We start from the raw sequence: 19547 nt of genomic DNA on the forward strand, positions 1-19547 counted from the left end.
ACTCTTTTATTCATGCTCTCAACAAGCCCTGCTGGCTCCAAAATGTTCAGCGCTAGCATAACTCTACTGCAAAATTGAACAGTACAGCAGAATAAAGAGACAGCATTTGTTTTAGCAGCAGCGCAACTGCAGCCCTAAGTCTAACTTCAATAGTTGCCTGTGTCTCTCTCTCTGAAGGAGCTTTGATAAAATTCATCCAAAAATGACCCCTCTTTGCTTTCTGCTGAAAGTGAAAAGCAAGGGGAGGCTAATTATTATAACAAGCTACACGCTGTTTCTAGAGGAGATAAACGTTAAGGGGAAATATATAAATTATTCACTAAATATACTGGATGGAACAGAAACAAGCCAACTATTAGTGGAAAAAAACAATGACTTCATGAAAAAAAGCACTAGTCTGATTGACTGTGCTAAAACCACAGTAATTTTACATGGGGGTAAGAAAGGGGGAAGGAAAACTGCATATAGTCAGACAAGTAGATTCTCCACAGGCACATTCATAACAGAGGGATGAGAGACAGAACACTATTGGCAGAGCAGAGCCAGATGTGTTTTTATTAAGTTACCACACATGAGAAATGTCTTATAGCACAAACACTTTCTGAGTTAAAATTAAGTTCATACTGTTGCAGAGAAACCCTGTCTATATCTGCTGGGATTAGGAATGACAGAAAAGCCATTTACATCTTATAATGACAAGGCTAACATATTTTGTCATCTAAAACAGCGGTCCCCAACCCCCGGGCCTCAGACCGGTACCGGTCCGTGAGTCGTTTGGTACCGGGCCGCGAGAGTTGAGGCTCAGGTGTGAAATGTATAGTTTTCAGGGTTTTTATCGGTTTTCAGTGTTATTTTGTTATCGTTTTTATCGTTTACTTGGTTTTCCTTGGTCTTTTCACGTGTGTTATGAATAAATTTTCTTTTTTTCGGTACCGGTACTAGTTTTATTTTGTTGTATTTATCCGCGACACCTTAAAGGACGGTCCATGAAAATATTGTCGGGCATAAACCGGTCCGTGGCGCAAAAAAGGTTGGAGACCGCTGATCTAAAACACACCCTAAGCCGTGTTTACACTCATCTGACAAAAGTACATTAGGAGCATAAAGGAAGAACATAGAAAAGTATACATCAGGGCAAACAATGCCCTTTATTAGACGCACAGGACATGAACCAAACAGCCACTGAGTTACGGTTAGTAGTGGTTACACAACTACAGTTGTAGCTGTGTAATATCTTTATAACTGGGAATTACAGAATCTCAGGTTTACATTGCTACAATTCATAGAAATATCACTTAGATTATACATGAAACTAATTAGGATATTAGCTAAAAATGCCTTGAAATTAAAATGGGTATTATTCTGTTTTTGTTCAGAGTACACGAGTAAAGGTGGTAGACTTAAAAACTTTCAGGAAAAAAAAAAGAGAAGAAATGTTTTAAGTGATTTTTAGCAAAATCACATTTACTGGATACACACGTGTGTCTCGGTGAGCACCAAATGGATTTTTGATCCACATATTGTTAAAAGCAAAATCATACTGAAAACTTAAAAGAAACAGACGGGCTGAAAATCAAAGGAGCTGTAGCTGAGATATACTGACTTTTAGTGAAGGGTCAAGCTCCAACAACCCTCCAGTCCAGAGTTCCCATATTTGAACTCCTCAGCATGTTTCATAAGAAAAGAAAGTCAAGGAACAAAGCTCCTCTAGAACCATGGACAATATATCAGTTTAATTTATTTTTATTTCACTATGTATTTTTACAGATCATGTATCATAAAGATAAGGCAGATAAGACATGCATACAAAAAGACTTTTATATGCAGTTTATATGTAAATATGTAAATAACTACATACTCAAATTGCAAGTACACATGGCCAAGATACTACCTGCACTGCACACAAACTGTATACAAGCCACTGTGGCATTTCACCTTCAACAGCTTACACACCCTAAAATCTGATCCCTCTTTAATGCTGAAAAAAAATGTTAGCTGTGCCAAATACAAACATATTGCTGGAAGCTACAATACACCATGCTTCCATTGAGAGAAATATTCAAGCCCATGGTGATTTGCCATCACATCAAATAGGAAATACTAGATGTCTCCTGCATCATTTTACACATATTTCCAGAGAATTCAGCATGACATATGGGGTGTCATGGGAACTTGGGGAACTGAGCTGAATTTCAAAATTATAGCTTACATAAGTTAGAATGTTTGGCTGTGTGAATGATGGATTAACTTGGGAGGGAGGAATGAGTGAGTTAAAAAGGTTAAACCCCCTTTCACCATAAGGAAATGTTTAGTTTACACCCTGGCACTCACCACTGGCCTGAGCTTCACACTGTATGCACACAAACAAACACACACATACAGAGGCACACACAGACAGCCTCAGTTGGAAAAAAAAAGGTTACCATCCTGCACAGTTTCCTATAGTACTTCAAATAAAGGTTAAAAAGGAAACATTGTAGAAAAACACAATACAATGCAGAATTTCAAGGGACACTAAAGGTCAGCAATGCATGCAATTCAATATCTGAATCAACTCCTGGGAGTCAAAGCTGATGTCATTGTTTTCTTCCAGTATAAGGCCACGTGATAGGAGCGTGACGAATCAATTAAGGATATGCAGTGGCTTACAAGATGCAATCAGCCAGAAAAAGTTGGTAGAATTTTTGCATCTGGTTTTCAAGCTAAACAAATGTCAGTGTTCATTGTGTATCTACTTATAGCAGAGCTTATCAAACTTTCAAATACCCCCCCAAAAGAGTTTGCAACACCAGTCCCACCAATCCTTGCAGAATCTTACTAAAATAAATATCTTCAAAACTGGATTTAAAAGAAAAACATCCCGTTTGTTTTCCATCATTAGATGATATTCATTCAGATGAACTTCTTTTCATATCGTTCCCCTGGTTATCCAAGCAAGCCAAAAACCCAACTCCCCACTGAGATTCAATGCCCCACCAGGGGGCCTGTCACACAGTCTGTGGAACACCATGGTTTAAGGGGTCCTAAAACAAAGACCTAGTGTTGATGCTAGTGGTAACTGTGAGAAAGAAAAAAATTAAATAGAAAAGATTAGTTTGGATATAGCCTCAAATTTGCAGGACAAAAAGGGTACAGGGATATACCTGCATCACTTTGACAGCACGTGAACACACCCACATCTATGCAAGTTTATCCACATGCATGCACAAACCCACATCATGAGGTCTTACCTCAGTTAAATGCCTGAGTCTAGTCCTTTCCCCAGGAGTGCAGCACTAACAGAGCTGTCTTCCTGACTGAGACTGTCTCTATCAAACCCTCTTTCTCCCTGACAGAAAAGATTCTTCCCTCTTACAATCTATTTTCAGTGAACCTGCAACTCAATCTCAGCAACACTGCTCCCCAACAGTGGGGTGGGCAGGCTAGGGGGGGACTTTTCTTTTCCTTCTGCCCATGGCGATGGAGACAAGGCAGGGAGATTAAAGTGGCTCAGGACTAGTTCTGGAAATAGAATATATGCACCCGCCCTTACAACACACACACACATGTGAACCATTGCAGGGAGGTATGCCAGTTGTGTGTACAGCTCTGGGAAACCCCACTAACAAGCCTCTCCTTAGACACCAAAGAGACACTTTAAGGACAAGAAAGCTTAAAACAGACGAGGGTCATTGAAAATTCAAGACTTTTCAACGTAACACACGATTCCCTGCAGAACAATTTACAAAACAAAAGAGACCTGAAATGGTCTAACTAAATTACACATTTTTTTCCTCTCTGCAGGTGTTACATAACATGTTGTGGAGGGCATTCCAGTGATACATCCAGTACAGTGGGGGTCTGTGTCTGCTTGAGGGTGTCAGATTCTGCACTGAACTGATATGCATGATTATATGTTCTGTGCCACCTGCTGGCTCCAGCATTCTGCTGTAACATTCAAACATTAGGCTAAAGGTGATGAATTAATAGTTCTACAAATATGAATGGAAAAGCGACAGAAAGTATCAGCGGCTGCATGGAAATATATAAAAAAAAACAGCGCATAAAAAGTTATTTATAAGTGTTACTTTGGTTTGGAATTACAAAAACACTATGACACATTATGCCAAACAAGTGTTTTTTTTATGTTGGGTCATGATAGCAACAGATATGTGTGGTTCATTACAGTGAAGAAAAAAAAAAAAAACTAGAGGTGCACCAATCGACTGTCCGGGGACCAACACGGGACGATTTCCGACCAGTTAGCCTCCAGTATGGACACTTATGAACTGGTCCATTTTGTGGGTGCAAAACATGCACACAATGGTGCAGGTAAATCTCACACACACACTTATAGCCACACACTATCATGTTAGTGTGGAAGTTACCCAAAGTAATCTATGGCACACCACCACAAAAACGCTCAAACCAACAAACCACATACCCGATCATCCCCTGTGCATTTTAAAGAAACTACAAAGGAAAAGTGGCTAAAACTAAAGCTATCCAGAGCTCAAAGTGAGACACAAGCCAGCAACCTAAAGTATGTGGTAAGAACAAAGGATGAAAGCACAAATTTAGAAACAAGTGAGAAATAGAAAAGATTTGACAATGAAGCACCTGTCCTGTTATCTGTTAAAGGAATAAACGCACTGGAAAATGATTTAAGCACCTGACATTTGCTTTGTTACATAAATCAGTACAAATTGTAGTTTAATAATTCATTTTATTTTGAAAATAAAAATTGGAATTGGCCAATAAAACTGCAATCAGTTCATTTTTAAGCGAAACCTAATTTTTACTATGTGACAGCAGCCAAAAACAGTACATCATGGCCTTTATTACACTAATATATACTCTAGTTACAAAGTACAAAAAATCCAATCATGAACCAGTGAAGATATCTCAAAAACTAAATATACTACAAAAAGATAAATGACAATACAATAAATTATAATATTTTATTATTGAAACCATAAACAAAAAAAACAATAGTTCAACAAAATAACGATCAAGGGAGAAAAAAAGTGTATTAGTGCAGCTCACATTACTCATAATTCATTTTAACAGAAATAACAGAATATTCTTGGCAGCTGAACAGCCCCTGTGAACTATTAATATTCTATGACAATACATGGCGGTGGAAATCTAAAGAAAGGAGCGTCCCCTGAGCGAACACAGGACAAAAGAGAAAGAAGAGTAGAGACAGTAGAGGCCTGTGCTTAAGATGAGCTTAGCTCGATTCAGAGAGTCAGAGCACAGAGTTTGCTCGTAAAGATACTTCAAAAGGAGACATCAAATCCTCGTGCACCACTCCTTAATGCACAATCCTCATGTGGAACTTCAGTTACTTTGCTGTTCAAGGGCACCTTTGTTAATACAGAGAAAGTTATCGTCACTGGGTCTTTTCAAAAACGCCCTTATAGAATTTCTTCATAAGGTTTTCCATTAAGGAGCGGCACAACATGACCAGGAACTGAATGTTCTACTTCACAACCCACTGTTTCCGATCACACTCCTGACACTTGTTCCGCTCCCTCTACTGTGCTTTGCTTAAGAATTATTAATTTTTGTAACTTTAATTTATTTCTGCTTTAAGGCATGAAACTGAAACTATCTGCAGCTAGAATGTAAAAGCAAGGAAGTGTGAGTGGACCTGATACAAATCTGCTGTTGACACGAGATGAAGTCTAACCAGCTGTCGACTGAGAGGTGAGGACAGGGGATCAGGTAATGATCTAGCCTAATGATAACCCTGAGTCCCCTTTCACCTCTGACACATTGTGACAATCACTTCCTTCTAAAAGAACACTTATCTTGGGACTCGTGCAAAGCATGGGTGGAATGAGTGGGAACTTTCCTCTCATCGCTGTGTTGTGTGTGTGAGCATTATCTTGACATGCATCAACAGAGACGGGGTATCAGATTTCACACAGGGAGGATGTAGTGATGGACCCCTCTTCTGTAGCCTGTGGGCTTTAGCCACAGTTAGATAACTTATGAGAGATCTTAAAGACACTTTTTTTGAACGCGCACAGCTCACATAACAAAAACTAATCAACGGACACATGCACAGCACAGTTCATGCAGTTATTTGTGGATGAACTCTGGGATCCTCTCCGAATAGGTCCTGTCATGTAACAGCAAATTACATGAGTCATGCTCAGGATGAGGAAACAGGAAGGAAAGGCAAATTCTAGCTATTGCAGTATGCACTGTATGACCATCATGATTACATCCAGCACTCTCAGAATTACTGTCAAAAAGACATTTTTTGGCCTATGTAATGGAAAAATGTCCGTATACTTTATGCTTCTAAAGACTGCAGTACATAATGTGTACTTACCTTGTACTTACATTAAGCTTTCTAAATACACAGTAATTAAAAGGCACCGTGTTACCATTATATTCACACCTACATAGTCACTGCATTGGCCTATTTCAAAAAGAACAAAAAGTTATAACAGGAAACAATAATGTCACTATTTTTTGAACTGCTTACTTAGCTGAAGCCTTGGTGAGTGCATGTGGAAACCTTGTATTTATGGAGGCTTTTAGCATAACAGTGAATAATTAAGTCTCCCTCAAAAGTCTCAGTGAACGAAAGGAATCAATGAAAAATAAAAAAAGGATCCCTCACTTACACATGGGATCACAACGTGGCCATAATTTATGTATTTTAATAGCTTATTAAGTGAATACATACATTATTTATCAACCATTAATAAAGCCTTTGGTTACAAAATATAAATCCTTCCTAAGTATGTCTTTTTTGTAAAATAGCTCCGTGATTATTGTCACTAAGCTCTATTAAAACGCTCTCCCTACTCTCTCCCAGTAGAATTTAGCAGAAGCAGACATTATTCCAGACAGCTTGGAGGTTTCTAACACTCGCCCCATGCTGTGCCATAGCAGATAAAATGAATCATCGCAAGCACTGCCAGCTTGTGTGTGTGTGTGTGTGTGTGTGTGTGTGTGTGTGTGTGTGTGTGTGTGCGCATGTTTTGACAGAAACTTTTGTTGCAGTGAAAAAAAGAGGATATTAAGCCTATCAGTGCTGTGGAAGCAGTGAGCCTTGCAGCAGTGAAGCTGGAATACACACAGTAACTTGCAGCTGTTGTCTCACCTCAGAATGGCACTGCTGGGCACGTATTTTGTCTAAGTGTTTTTGGAATCTATTGGAGTTTTTGTACATACAGGGGTGGTTTCACGGCATGAGTGGATCTATGTGTCTATGTGGATATATGAATTTCTGGAGTTACATGCAAGCACAAGCGTGCATTATCATTTTGTCTCCATGTGCATGTGTAAGTGTGTCGTTCTGGCTTTGCGTGGGTGTTGATGAGCATACAGCAAAAGCCAGGGTGTTTCCTGCATAGAGAAATTGTTGGTGCCACCCAACGATGTTTTAATCAGAGCCACCAGAATTTAGTTTCAATAATTATTTTAATTAATAATCAATTTGATTGAGTTTGCATGAAATTCAGAAGATATATGCAGCATAAAACTTGAATTATTATTTTTTGATTAGTGTGTGACCTAGAATGCAAATACTCTGCATATATACATTTATAACGGCCAATGATAAAATTGTCTTATTCCAAGGGAAAAAAACAACAACAAAGAAAACAAAAACAAAAAAACCCACTGTTTTTGCAACCTTTGAATAAACATGTATTTCTAACTGATAAAATGAGCTACATGCTGTAATACTGCCTGACTATTGAAAATTAGAGATGCACTAAATGATCACCCAGCAACTAGAATCATATGTATTTGACAGGCTGTGATGGGCTGATTAATCTTAGATATATAAGATTCTGTGCTAATCCGTCATAGCTTGACATGCACTTGTCCAGAAATGTAACTAAATCTAGGAAAATATGTCACAACAACTGCAATATCTGCGCTAGATGGAAATATGCCGTGCAAAAAACAAAAAATTAAACACAACAAATTGAATTATGTAAACTGCGAATGCCAACAGCCAATTATCTAACAATGTAGCATTTCCTATTTCCTCATTTTGATAGCACTGAAAATAAACGTAGGTGACTACAAAATCTTTTAATGATTTATTTGAGCTGTTCTCTTTGTTGCAATATTAAAATGACTGTTGTGACATTAAATAAGAAAAACAGGAAATGGGGGCACAAGTTTGAATGTATTTTGGATTTTTTTCCTAATCTAGTCAGCAGGTCAGACTTTGGAAATCAAAATCTGGCAAGAAAATTGCAACTGATGCATTTCTACAGAAAATGTATGAATAATGTGCTGCACTTGCACTTGAGTTGTCTGCCATTCAGTATTCCCATATCACACTCTTTGTGAGAAACTATTTCAAAAACTGTACACTGGCATGTCCTCTTTGTTGTAAAGATGGGTCACTATCTTACATTTCACTTTGAGATGGATAAAGACATATTTTTGGTTTCAAGACAGGCACCAGTCCAGAAATTAATGCTCTAGTGATTATGTTATCAGCGTAGCTTTTTAGGTGTTTCCTACTGTGCACCATAAAAATGAACAAAATTATATGTCTTTTATCAAATAACGCATAATCTGGCAGCAATTTAAAGACCATTTCAGTGTAAAACCACCAATGAATTTAGCAGTGTTTTGCAAGTCATTTAGTTATATTTCCATTTTCCACCATTTGGCGGATAATGTGATGACAAATCCAACTGCTTTTAAATGATGAGTCTTTTACTTGGGTAATAGTATTAGTGTCAGGCAACTGGATTCCCTTTTACTTTCCATGGCTGACAACAAGTAAACAAGTACTTTATTGATGACTGTTTCCGACTGATTAGCTCCCTAATCCTAAACAAGATGTTGGGTGATCAACACCAATTCTGCCAGAATGAGTTTTGATACTGAACATCTGACATTTGCAAGATTAAACTAATCTGTTTCAACACTCTTTTCATAGAAAATGTCAGCCTTGCCTTCTTTGTGTAACACATCTTTCACTTTTAGTTATGGATGCTGAAGAAAAGAATTTATTATAGGACTGTAAAGAGTTTATAAATATAAAATGACTAATATCTGTGCATGACTTCAAGTTTTACAGGCGTCTGGGCAGTGACAAAAGTAGAATTAGTCATACAGTAAGTGTCATTACACTTCACAGCCATACCACAGTGTACATGTCTGTCCACAGGCTGCATTGAGTTGCTGTAATATCACACCAGCAGATGCAATTAAAGCCCTGAAGGGATTATTTCAAGCTTTAAAATAAAAGTGTGCCCTCAAGGCATTCAAACGACAATGTCTAGAGCCTGCACTATGAGGCTGCACTGTGAAACTTAAGCCTAACGTTAGCATTTCAATCCCTTATAGCTCCTACCCCCTAAATGGCCCAACTCCTGTGTGGCACGACACAAGCAGAACACACACAGGCCCGAGCTTTATCACACAATCCATCAGCTATTGAAGGCTTGTAAAATAAAAAGTTATGGAAAAAATAAGAAAAATAAGATCACTAATAAAAAGCAAACAAAGGAGAGGAGCTTTAACTTAACTCTTTGTCGAACTATTTTCTATAAAATCTGCATTCTTCCCATCAACACAATGTATTAATCATTTGGTTTGATTCCGTCAGAACTGCATCTTTACCTTTATAGTGCTATGGGAAAAAGTGAGCGCTAAATTGGTTTCAAAGTTTTCCTTAACACATCTAAGCTTTGATTGGCATTAGAGAGCCTTGATTGCTCCCCTAAGACCTTACACACAGTTCTTTTCTACAGCCATGGAGCCATGATGTCATGCAAAGTCCATCAAAGACCACAGCAGTGGAAGGGACCTTTATTACTCCCACAGAGAAAGGGGCTAAGGTCCACCTCTGTCTCTCTTTCACTTGAATGTGCTGTGTTTCAGGCTCCTAGCAACACAAACGCCTAAACACGATGTACTGAAAAGTGGCACATGACATCACAGCCGCCGCTCATTTATAATTTATTAAACGCGAGTTCCATTTCTTGTAAAACATTTACACCTTTTTCACATTTGTGTTTTTGAGTCCAGAAACAGTCGTGCTTAATATGTATTTTGAAAGCCTTACTGTGAGACACTGGTCTGTTGTTGGTTTAGGATTTGCTGCGAGGTTTCAGTGGGAGGACAGAACCCAAAGGGGTACAGACTGGGTCTGGAAAATGGTAGCCAGCCATGGTTTTATGATAAAGAACCCCTTTTTCCCAACAGCCAGACAATTCTCCTCATTGTCACTGCAAGTGTGAACTGTGTTCCAACCTCTGCCTATAATCCCTTCCATGTGTTTGGGTAGTTGCGGTGTCTGTGATCGAGGGACGGTCTGTCTTCTCAGTAAGTTCAAGCCTACAGACATAACCACTGATGAGTTTGATACTAAGAAGCACGACTACGGTTTGCCAACACACCCAGAGCATATAGCTCAAAAGATGTCTTGCAACCTCTCCCTTCATAGAACTCCAGAAAATATGAGTTGACAACCCTGGCAAAACCACGAAATAAAAGACAAAGTATGCGTTTCAAATAACACACAATATCTTTTATGTATAGTATGTTTGCTGACAATGCATGGTCCTCTTCATACAGAAAAAGTTCTCAATGGAGAAAAAAAAAAGGAGAAAGAACATAACCGCAGTATGTCATTGTGTCTGGATGCTCGGGACAGAGCTGAAGGGGAAGTACTGTTGTTCAAGATGTAAGAACTGGCTGATAATAAAGGACTGTCTCTCTCTTTACATGTGGTTAGCTTTTTTCTGAGGATGTGAGACTCCTGTATGAATAGGACTTTTGTTCATCTTCTCCCAAGCTTTCATCATGTTTTCAATTAAACCTTTGATGTAGAGGATAGTTAAACCTTGCTGCTTTTCATTTATACATTGTTTTTTATTGAAAAATATAAAGCTTTTAGGGCAAAGTGGGTAAGCCCGATTACCACCTGACCGTGCATGTCCATCTATAAATCTAATCTTTCTACTGGAAGATGCTGCTGAGTGCAGCTGATGGTCAAATAAGGTATTCTTGTGATTATTGTATTTTATAATACTACATATGCATGTATGATCATTAGAAAGAAAGTACAGTATATGCAGTTTGGTGTGTGTCCACGCCTGTGCATTGTGAGCCGTTAGCTTAGGCACGGTCTCACACTGGTCTGGGCGGTTAAGTAGTGAAAAAGGCTGAGCTGTGACCTCGTTCCAGTTAACTGCTCCTGACAAAAGCAAGTCAGCCGAGTGTTAAGTGTAAGTGGCATATGCCGTCTGACTCAAATCACGTCTTATCAGAAGTGCCGCGCCTCACGACCACAGGGCAGTGCCACCATCTTTATGCTCTAAGCCACTGCACTTTCAAATCAAACCACTGTTCCCCACCTTTGCTGAGCAGCAGCAAGAAGCCTCAACAATCTCGGTTATGGAATCACTCATAGTTAACCGTTTACAAGACCACCTGTACAGTTTGGGTTTGGGTGGCATTCGAAATATGTAAAACACAGGTGTCAACAATAACATTTTTGTTTCTCCTTTTTTTATTCTTTAGCATTAATGAAATGAGAATTTTTTTTTTAAAGTTATGCAAAATAATGATAGTATGCAGATACGCCTTAAGTTAAGCATAATACTTGTGTGTATATTGCTTCTCTTAGACAGACTAATCAAAAATGTCAACCAAAATGATATTTTTTCTTGTTATCTAAAGATATTTTAACATTACAAAAAATTTATTTTCATTATTTTTTGAATAATAAAGAAACAATTAAATCACACCAGTACGGTAACCTTCGGTTTGTTGGACGCATTTGCCCATCAACTGTTTCAACAAATTAACCACTACAGCACTGTAAATACTAAACCAGCTATAATTAATGTAAGTACAGTATTAAAACAGTTGGCACTAACTGAATCCGTTGTTACTGGTTCTTGACACAGCTACTAAAAATGGTGGGATTGGCTGTGAGGCGGTACAAAAATAGCCCTGTATGCTGACACCACAGGATATTTTTCATAAATGCCATAATGTAAACATATTTTTAAGATTAATGTGTACACCTAAAAAGTTATATCAAAACACTAAAGCACGTGTAAAAGATTCATTGAGACAGAGCAGTTTTTCCCCACAACCTGGTACACCGACAGTTGCTTTAGTATATTTCATGATTTACTTTTAATTTTTCAGGCATCTGATTGGTTTATGATTGAGCTAACTGCTAACTAGCCTTTTTTGTTTCTCTGCTCAGTTGGTTGTTGTGTGGTCCTCAGTGTCATTCAGCTTTCTCAAGTCTCCTGTCCCACTATTGGACAAATTAAAAATCCACCATAGTCTAATATCAGCTCTCCACCCCCACACGTGTGCCTCACTATCATCACAATGTAAATCAGGGTTCAGCTGAACCCACCAAAGTGTTTTGCTAACTAAAAATTTCACCTGCAAATAAAGAATACCTCTCCAGGACAGAAATGGCAGTGCAGATGAAAGTGTTGGAATCATAAAGTGCCCAGGAATAAGAAGGAGAAGGGTGGCGAGAAGGACGAGGGGCTTTCTAGCAATGAAAGATTTTGGCTGCTTTCACAAAGTGCTCCTAATCCACTCTAAACTCCATTACATGCGGGACACTTTCACTAAGAAGACACAGATAAGCTCAACAATAGCGAGGAGAGCCCATCCAAAAAAAAAAAAAAAAAAATCAACAAACATAAAGAAGGGCAGCAACCACATTTTGGGGGGAAACTATTTCAATTTTAGATATGGCACCAAACGGAAACTGGGCCACTGTATGCTTTGATGTCTCAATTGTGTGCGTGTGTGCGTTTAATAGCAAAGAAACCAAAGCTTATTGATGGAACAAAAATGACAGAGACAGAGAAAAGGGAGAAAAAGGAGATGTTGTGACAGAGACAAGGATAGAACAAGACTGGGAAATTGGACAGCCAAAGAAAAAGGATGGATGAATAGAAAGAGACGAGAGTAAGATATGGCAGGGAAAAAATATGCCTCAGATATAGAAGTAAGAGTGACAGAGCTAAACTAGTGTGGAATCCCAGTTGAATAGGACTTGATTAACTGTGCCACAGGGTCAGAGCAGGGTCTCTGTCTGCTGGGGCCTGGCTTACGAAAATGATATGTGTGCATATATGTGTGAGTGTGCAAGTTTTGACTGTAATTTGCACTTTTGAAACATGTGACTGCAATTTGCAAGACATGATATACGTAAATGGTTTTTCTGGTTGGCTTAGGGCAGCTGCACTTCTCTGTGATCTGAAAGGGAGCACAGAGAAAACCTCATGAAACCTAGGATGAAGGCTTTCTGGTTTCTTACAGTATGAAAAATGTAGCATTAATGGATCTTCATTTTGCCCTAAACACACTACAGCTTCTTGCTACGAGGCTTTTTTTTCTTGATCTTGTGTAATAAATACAGTCCACACCTCACATTCACAGAGATCTGCTTTTGCCCCTCGCTAAAAATGGACAGTAGCAAAACTTTTGGTCAACAATATCTATATAGAAGAATTAAAAGTCATAAAAGGTTTCAGTAGGTAAAACTGTGGAAGGGTCATTAACTTAAATTTTTGCCTTTTGTAAGTGCCTCTTGTTGGCCCCAACAAAACAACCAGCTACTAGTAACTCACTTTTTTCCTCATTTATTTCTTTGTTTTTAATTTGAATTACAATTATAGAATATATGAAATCCACTTTATGGATATTGGATATATGGTAATGGATATTTAATTTCCTTCATCACATTTCTTCCAAAAATAGCTAACTTTAAAAAACATTTGTTAAAACGCACAATAATAAAATTACAAAGTAACTTAATGCATTTTGGAGTAACATCATATTTAAATCTATATGGGGAAACAGGTGGAATTGATTCTATTAATGTTGTAAATTTGCAATATTGTACTTTGCCTAAAATAAAAAAGCAACCCATGATGTGCATGACTCTCAAACCTCAAATGAAAACGTAATTAAAACTAATGAAAATCAGAATTTGGTCTATAATGAGAGATCTATAGTGCAAAAAACTGTCAGTTCTTTATTAAAACACAACATATAGACAGCAGTCTAAGTTCTCCAAACTTTTTCCTTTTGATACAAAAATAAACCACACTGTCCCTGCAGTGGTTCTACTGACATTTTGCAGACCACACACCTGTTGACCATTTTGGACATTTTGGATGTGAAAATCCTGCTGACAGTGTAAGATGTAGTGAATAAGGTCCCAGTCACACCTGGCTTACAGACTGATCAGTGACCACCTAGCAACCGCTCACTGTGAGGGATAATTTAGCACTCCCTGACCACTTGCAAGTTTGCAAGTTGCACTTGCTGAAGGTTGATCAAAAGTTGCTGGGAAGATAAGACCTGCATATTGCTTTCGCCTATAATTTGAATGAAAGTGATGGATCTGTCTACAAACACCGTCCAAGCTCTCCAAGCATTAAACTGTGAAAAGTGTGACATAAACCAGAAAACGAAGACCATTTGCCTTCAAATCAAAAGTTTTGAAACATGCTGGCACAACTTCACAACCCGTTCTTTCGCACTTTCTTAGTAATACTGCTGCTTGGCCAATATTTGGCAAGCTTTTGCAAACAAACATGAGAAACTACAGACATTCATGGAACTCTGCTAGCAATTAAAGCTATCAGTAGGAGGTCTTCGGTCCAACATCTTCTCTGTGACCAAATTCATCCAGCCAAATATATTTTTGCTAACAACAAATCACATGAGAAACTTCATTACCCCATCTGGGGACATCTCCCCACAGATTTATAAACGTTTGGGATAACCACGAGAGTTCCAGGTTTAAACCATTTCAGGTATTAGAAAGTGCAAGCAACAGCTATGGCTGTGAGTATCAAAGAAATATATCTTTTGGTTTATCAGAAAGTGAGCAGATAACTTGTTGTCAGTATGCTTACTAATCTCTATATAATCATCCTTAAAATGTAAACTTTTAAAAGTGTCTCTTAACAGGCCTCACCTGGGGGCTAACGCTAGGACCGTAGCCCATGCCAGGCGAGTTCATGGAGTGAGGGCCCATGGGTGAGCTGATGACAGAGAAGGGTGAAGCCAGGCCATTCATTGGAGAGCTCAGCGTACTGATGGGAGAGTGGAGAGGGCCTGAGGGCCCCATGGACGTTGGGCTGAGTAGAGATGGGTGCATTCCACGGTGGGAGGTTGGTGATCCCAAGGGCGAAGAGGTCACCTGGCCTGATGAATCTGTTCAGGAAAAAAAAACAAAAAACAGAAAGATTACACATTTTATCTTGACGATTCCAATGAGCAAAGAAAATCACTGATAATAAACACGGGTAATTCTCACCATCCCGTCATATTTTCTTATGATAATAAGGTCTTTTGATTTTGCCTTCATAAGATTTTCAAAGCAAAATGAGACAGGAAAAACCTGATGCAAGGCTTCACAATTTGGACCAAAAAGCCACTTTGATAACTGAGTTTTGAATAAACACTCAGTTTTCTTCAAAACAACGCTCTCACACTTGGTTTCTTCCAGCCAGGGTCGTTGGCACCGCAAAGCTAGCACATCTGGTAAAGTGTGAAGGCAGTTCTTTAATGTGAGTGCTGTGCAGGAAAATGGACAATTCAGCAAAAAACACTTAAGACAATTAAATCCAACAATCACCAATAGTGGAAAAACCACAAAGTCAGCGGCTGAAGGGTTGTGGGTATGGGCAGAATGTCATGAAAAGCTTGTGTACATGAACCGGGTGTTGGTTTTCTTTACTCTGCTGTTTTTCTCCACCATCATTTTTGATGGATTAACATATCCTTGGAAACTTCCAAGTAATGTACCAACCATAAATGGACATAGTTTCCAGGTCTGAAAAGTGAAGCCAGCGTAAAAGTGCCTTAAACTCATGTAGTTCCAAAAAAGACTTGTGGTTGCTTAGAAGTGTATGGAAAGTGACATTCGGCTTTCTTAATCTGCAACTTCATTAAACACTTTCCTGATGAGTCTCACCTGCTAGTCTCAGGTCAAACTGAACAGAAGATTAAATCCATTTGTTAAACTGTGGTCCTTCTAAGAGTCACAAAGGAGAATAATCCAGGAAAGGCTTGCTAGCTAATGATTTGTCAACCATAAATCATTAGCCAGCGAGTGCACAGTTTCACAATCTCATTCATCCCTAAGTCACCACATCTGGTTTCCAAGATGGCTATGGCCAAAAAGCTGAAATCACAGATTTAAGTGGGACTTCACAAACCAGTAGGTGATGTCCTGGTGGCAAGATACCCCTTTTATACTGTCTGTGGTCTTCTCTTTAACAGTCAATCCTGTTCTCAGCTATGTGTATAATGCTTAACACAAAGAGAAGAGCACACAGTGAAGTAAAGGCAAACGTAGATATACAATGAAACTGAGACAAAGGAAAGAAACAAGTATGACATTAAAAGAAATAAAAGACAGTAGAGACTTATGGATATGGGGGGCCATGGATGTGGTAAAAACTTAAAAGACTGTATAACTTTACAAAGCAGTTCCGCTGCTCTCTCACAGACTGCTTCGTTCTGGTAAACTGAAGTCCTTCCTTGAGGCATCTATGAGGTCAGGGATATACACTGGATTTATATTGCATATAGCTTATGAATGGGGTAGTAGTGGGCTCAGGAAAATGACAAGCATGACCTTGCACCACAGCTGAGGAGAATCCTGCAGTGACTGAGACTGAAGTCAGAATGATAAGGATAAGGTCATGTGTACAAAAGCTCATCTGCGCTCACAGTCCCCCCCCAATCATCAGAGCTACTCTTTATCTTGACTGAGCTTTCCATCTTTCCATCAGCTGTCAACAGAGAAGATATGAGACAGGCGAGAACATTAGCGAAGAAGTACTGATATACTGTGCTATGTCACTGAGACTTTGGCAACTTTGTTGTATGTGTACTGATAACAAACCTCCTGTCTCAACTTTCAACACTGCAGTTCAGTCTTGCATACTTTCCATTTATGACTGAGCCTGCCTTTGCTTCCATCATTCTTTTTTATAATCTCACATCCATCGACCCCATTTTTATTCATTAAATGTCCCACAAAGGGACACACCGTTAAGACACACCAGCTTTTTGAACATAAATGTATTTATAGACATTATAATTTATCAAACAACAGTGGCCTTATCAGTAACTGATTCACATAATTAGTTTTGCAAGCAAAATGCTGAACAATTAAATGTTGCAAAAATGTCCATGAATAATAATAATAATAACAATAATAATAATAATGACAATAATAATAATAGTGACATATCTCAGTGTCTCCAAAGACATTCCCTCATTTTTGTATTTTAATTTACAACAATTTCTCAATCCATTTTTATAGCTGGCATTAGAGAGCTGAGGTTCACATCATTTTCTCTGTTGTCCTTAAATACCCTCCTTTATACCCTGTCCTATTTTGACACTGCAAGTTCACTCTGTCTGCTCTCTGCAGTGGGAGCATGGACACATGTTATGTAATGAGTTGGAGTGTGGCTTGTCTATCACGCTCCCACATTTTGTACGTGACCAGGTTCCTCTATTTTCTGCACAGTGGGAAAAAAGCAGATAGCTAAACTAGTTAAGAGCAGAGATTAGCAACTTTAGTTTCTTTTAGGAATTCTCCCCATCCTTTTTATTGCTACGTAGCCAAAGTAACAGCCATACAAACTCAAATTGTTTAAAAAAAATGCTACAAAATACATTTGCAGGAGCACTGGTTTTAGCAGCACTCTGCACTGAGTACCAGTGCAGTTTTCAGCTGAGTCAAACCAAATACTTCCTGCACATCTTGCTTGACTCAAAAGAACTTCCTGTTAGAAACGACACACACACACACACACCCACACAGAAACACCCTATCCTTTGGAAAATAAACAAACAGCCTTGTTAAAAAAGGGGCTAATAACAGCTCTGTATCTAGCTATGTTACTTCAGTGTTGGATCCCATGACTGATACTTCTTGAGCTTCTATCTGTATGATTAGATTTTTTCCTCCAAAAATATGTGCCCACACACACATAGCTCCAAAATAATTCCCATAACCCTTCTCCAACTGGGTTTCAATTCAAGCAGATAAAACGAGTGGCGGTATTAGAGTTGCCAATCTGCCATTGTAGCTCTCAGTGGGGGTGGAGGGTAGGGGAGAGTGGGACTCAGCAAACAGAATCCCAGCAAGGCCCCACCTAGAGGGGGGGATGACAGAGACAGGCTGGGAGGTAGAGCCGCCTGTTATGTCTCTTTTTTCCCCTCCCATTCATTCTTTATGTCCCTCTTTCTTCCGACAGCTTTTGGGGAAGAGGAAAATCCAAAGCAGAACACTTTTCCCCTCTAATGTTCCCCCTCTTTATGACCAAGCAGCGAACCATGTGGTCACACTGGATTGTATGTGGACGGTCTTGTTTGGACAAAGCTCCCAGAACATAAAGATTTCTCAATGCGAAATATCTGTGTGTGCGTTTGAGTGTACAGTATGCGTGTGTATGTTTACTCTTGTTGGAGTTGGGTTGCCAGTGTAGGATTACAGCAGGATGAAAAGGACTCTGTCCTAATCCTCCCCGGAGAGGAAAGCAGAAGAGAAAATTAGGGTAGAGGAGACAAGGAAAGAAAGGATAAGGAAACAAATAGTGGTTGTAAGGACAGAAGAGTGGAGAAGAAAAAAAAAACGCAGAAAGGAAGATCCAATGAGAGAAGGGGAATCAAGAAGAAACAAAACAAGAAAAATGACAGAGAAGAAAGGAAAGAAATGACTAGACTGGACAAGAAAAGTAAGCAAGGAGCAAGATGGAAATAAGGTTCCTCTGTACATACACAAGACATGTGCATTTAGGTTTAAATTAAGCTTTGCCAAGTTCTCCTTTGAGATAAAGTCCCGGCTCACACAACAAGATCTCAAATTCCAGTTTCTGTTATCAGTTAACTATAAATATTGTCATGTGGATACAAAAATACAACTCAAAGAATCTCTGTTAAATCTTCAACCAACACTTTGACTTTAAGCACTACTAATCAAGGAAAAAGAAGTGGAGAAAAAAAAAAGGGGGGGGGCAGCATTGCCACTCCTGCCTGCGTTTCTTCATATAGCCAATTCCATCTTAACCTGTTAAACTTGAAATGGGAATATGCTTCGTGAGCAGTCTTGGAAAAACAACCTCTGGCAGCCGTTTGCACTGTATGCAAGATATGAAATAAACCTGTTCAAAAGATAAGAGTGACTGTAAAGCCAATCACTGAAGAAGGGCAGGGCAGGTAAGAGCAAAAATAAAAATTAAGATAAGATAAAACTTTATTGATCCCACGACGGGGAAGTTTTTGCGTTACCTCAGCTCAGGTACAGATATCAGAAGGAAATACAAAAAATACAAATAAATACAAACAATGAAAAAATAAGTAAGATAATACATTATATACAACGGTAGCATACACAGTATGTGATTATGGATATGGTTGTGGAAATATGCAAGACATAAACTATATAGCTTAACATAACTATTGTACCACTACTATTCCTATGTACAGACATGTACACACACACATGTACACACTAAATATACATATGTATACATAAACATACATATATA

General features: G+C 38.7%; 1 protein-coding gene across 3 annotated transcripts in view; it reads right to left on the reverse strand.

Annotated features, from left to right (window-relative positions):
• The window catches only part of rxraa (retinoid X receptor, alpha a), a 106622-nt gene that overhangs the window by 29244 nt on the left and 57831 nt on the right, over positions 1–19547 (reverse strand). For all 3 annotated transcript variants that reach the window (XM_084934800.1, XM_084934802.1, XM_084934801.1), the window contains one exon: positions 14951–15189. In XM_084934800.1, coding sequence (XP_084790926.1) covers positions 14951–15189 — 239 coding nt within the window. The remainder of the gene's footprint in view (positions 1–14950; positions 15190–19547) is intronic.

The sequence above is a fragment of the Perissodus microlepis genome, chromosome 7 (assembly GCF_051167445.1).
Source record: "Perissodus microlepis isolate ML-2025 ecotype Zambia chromosome 7, ASM5116744v1, whole genome shotgun sequence".
Lineage (NCBI taxonomy): Eukaryota > Metazoa > Chordata > Actinopteri > Cichliformes > Cichlidae > Perissodus > Perissodus microlepis.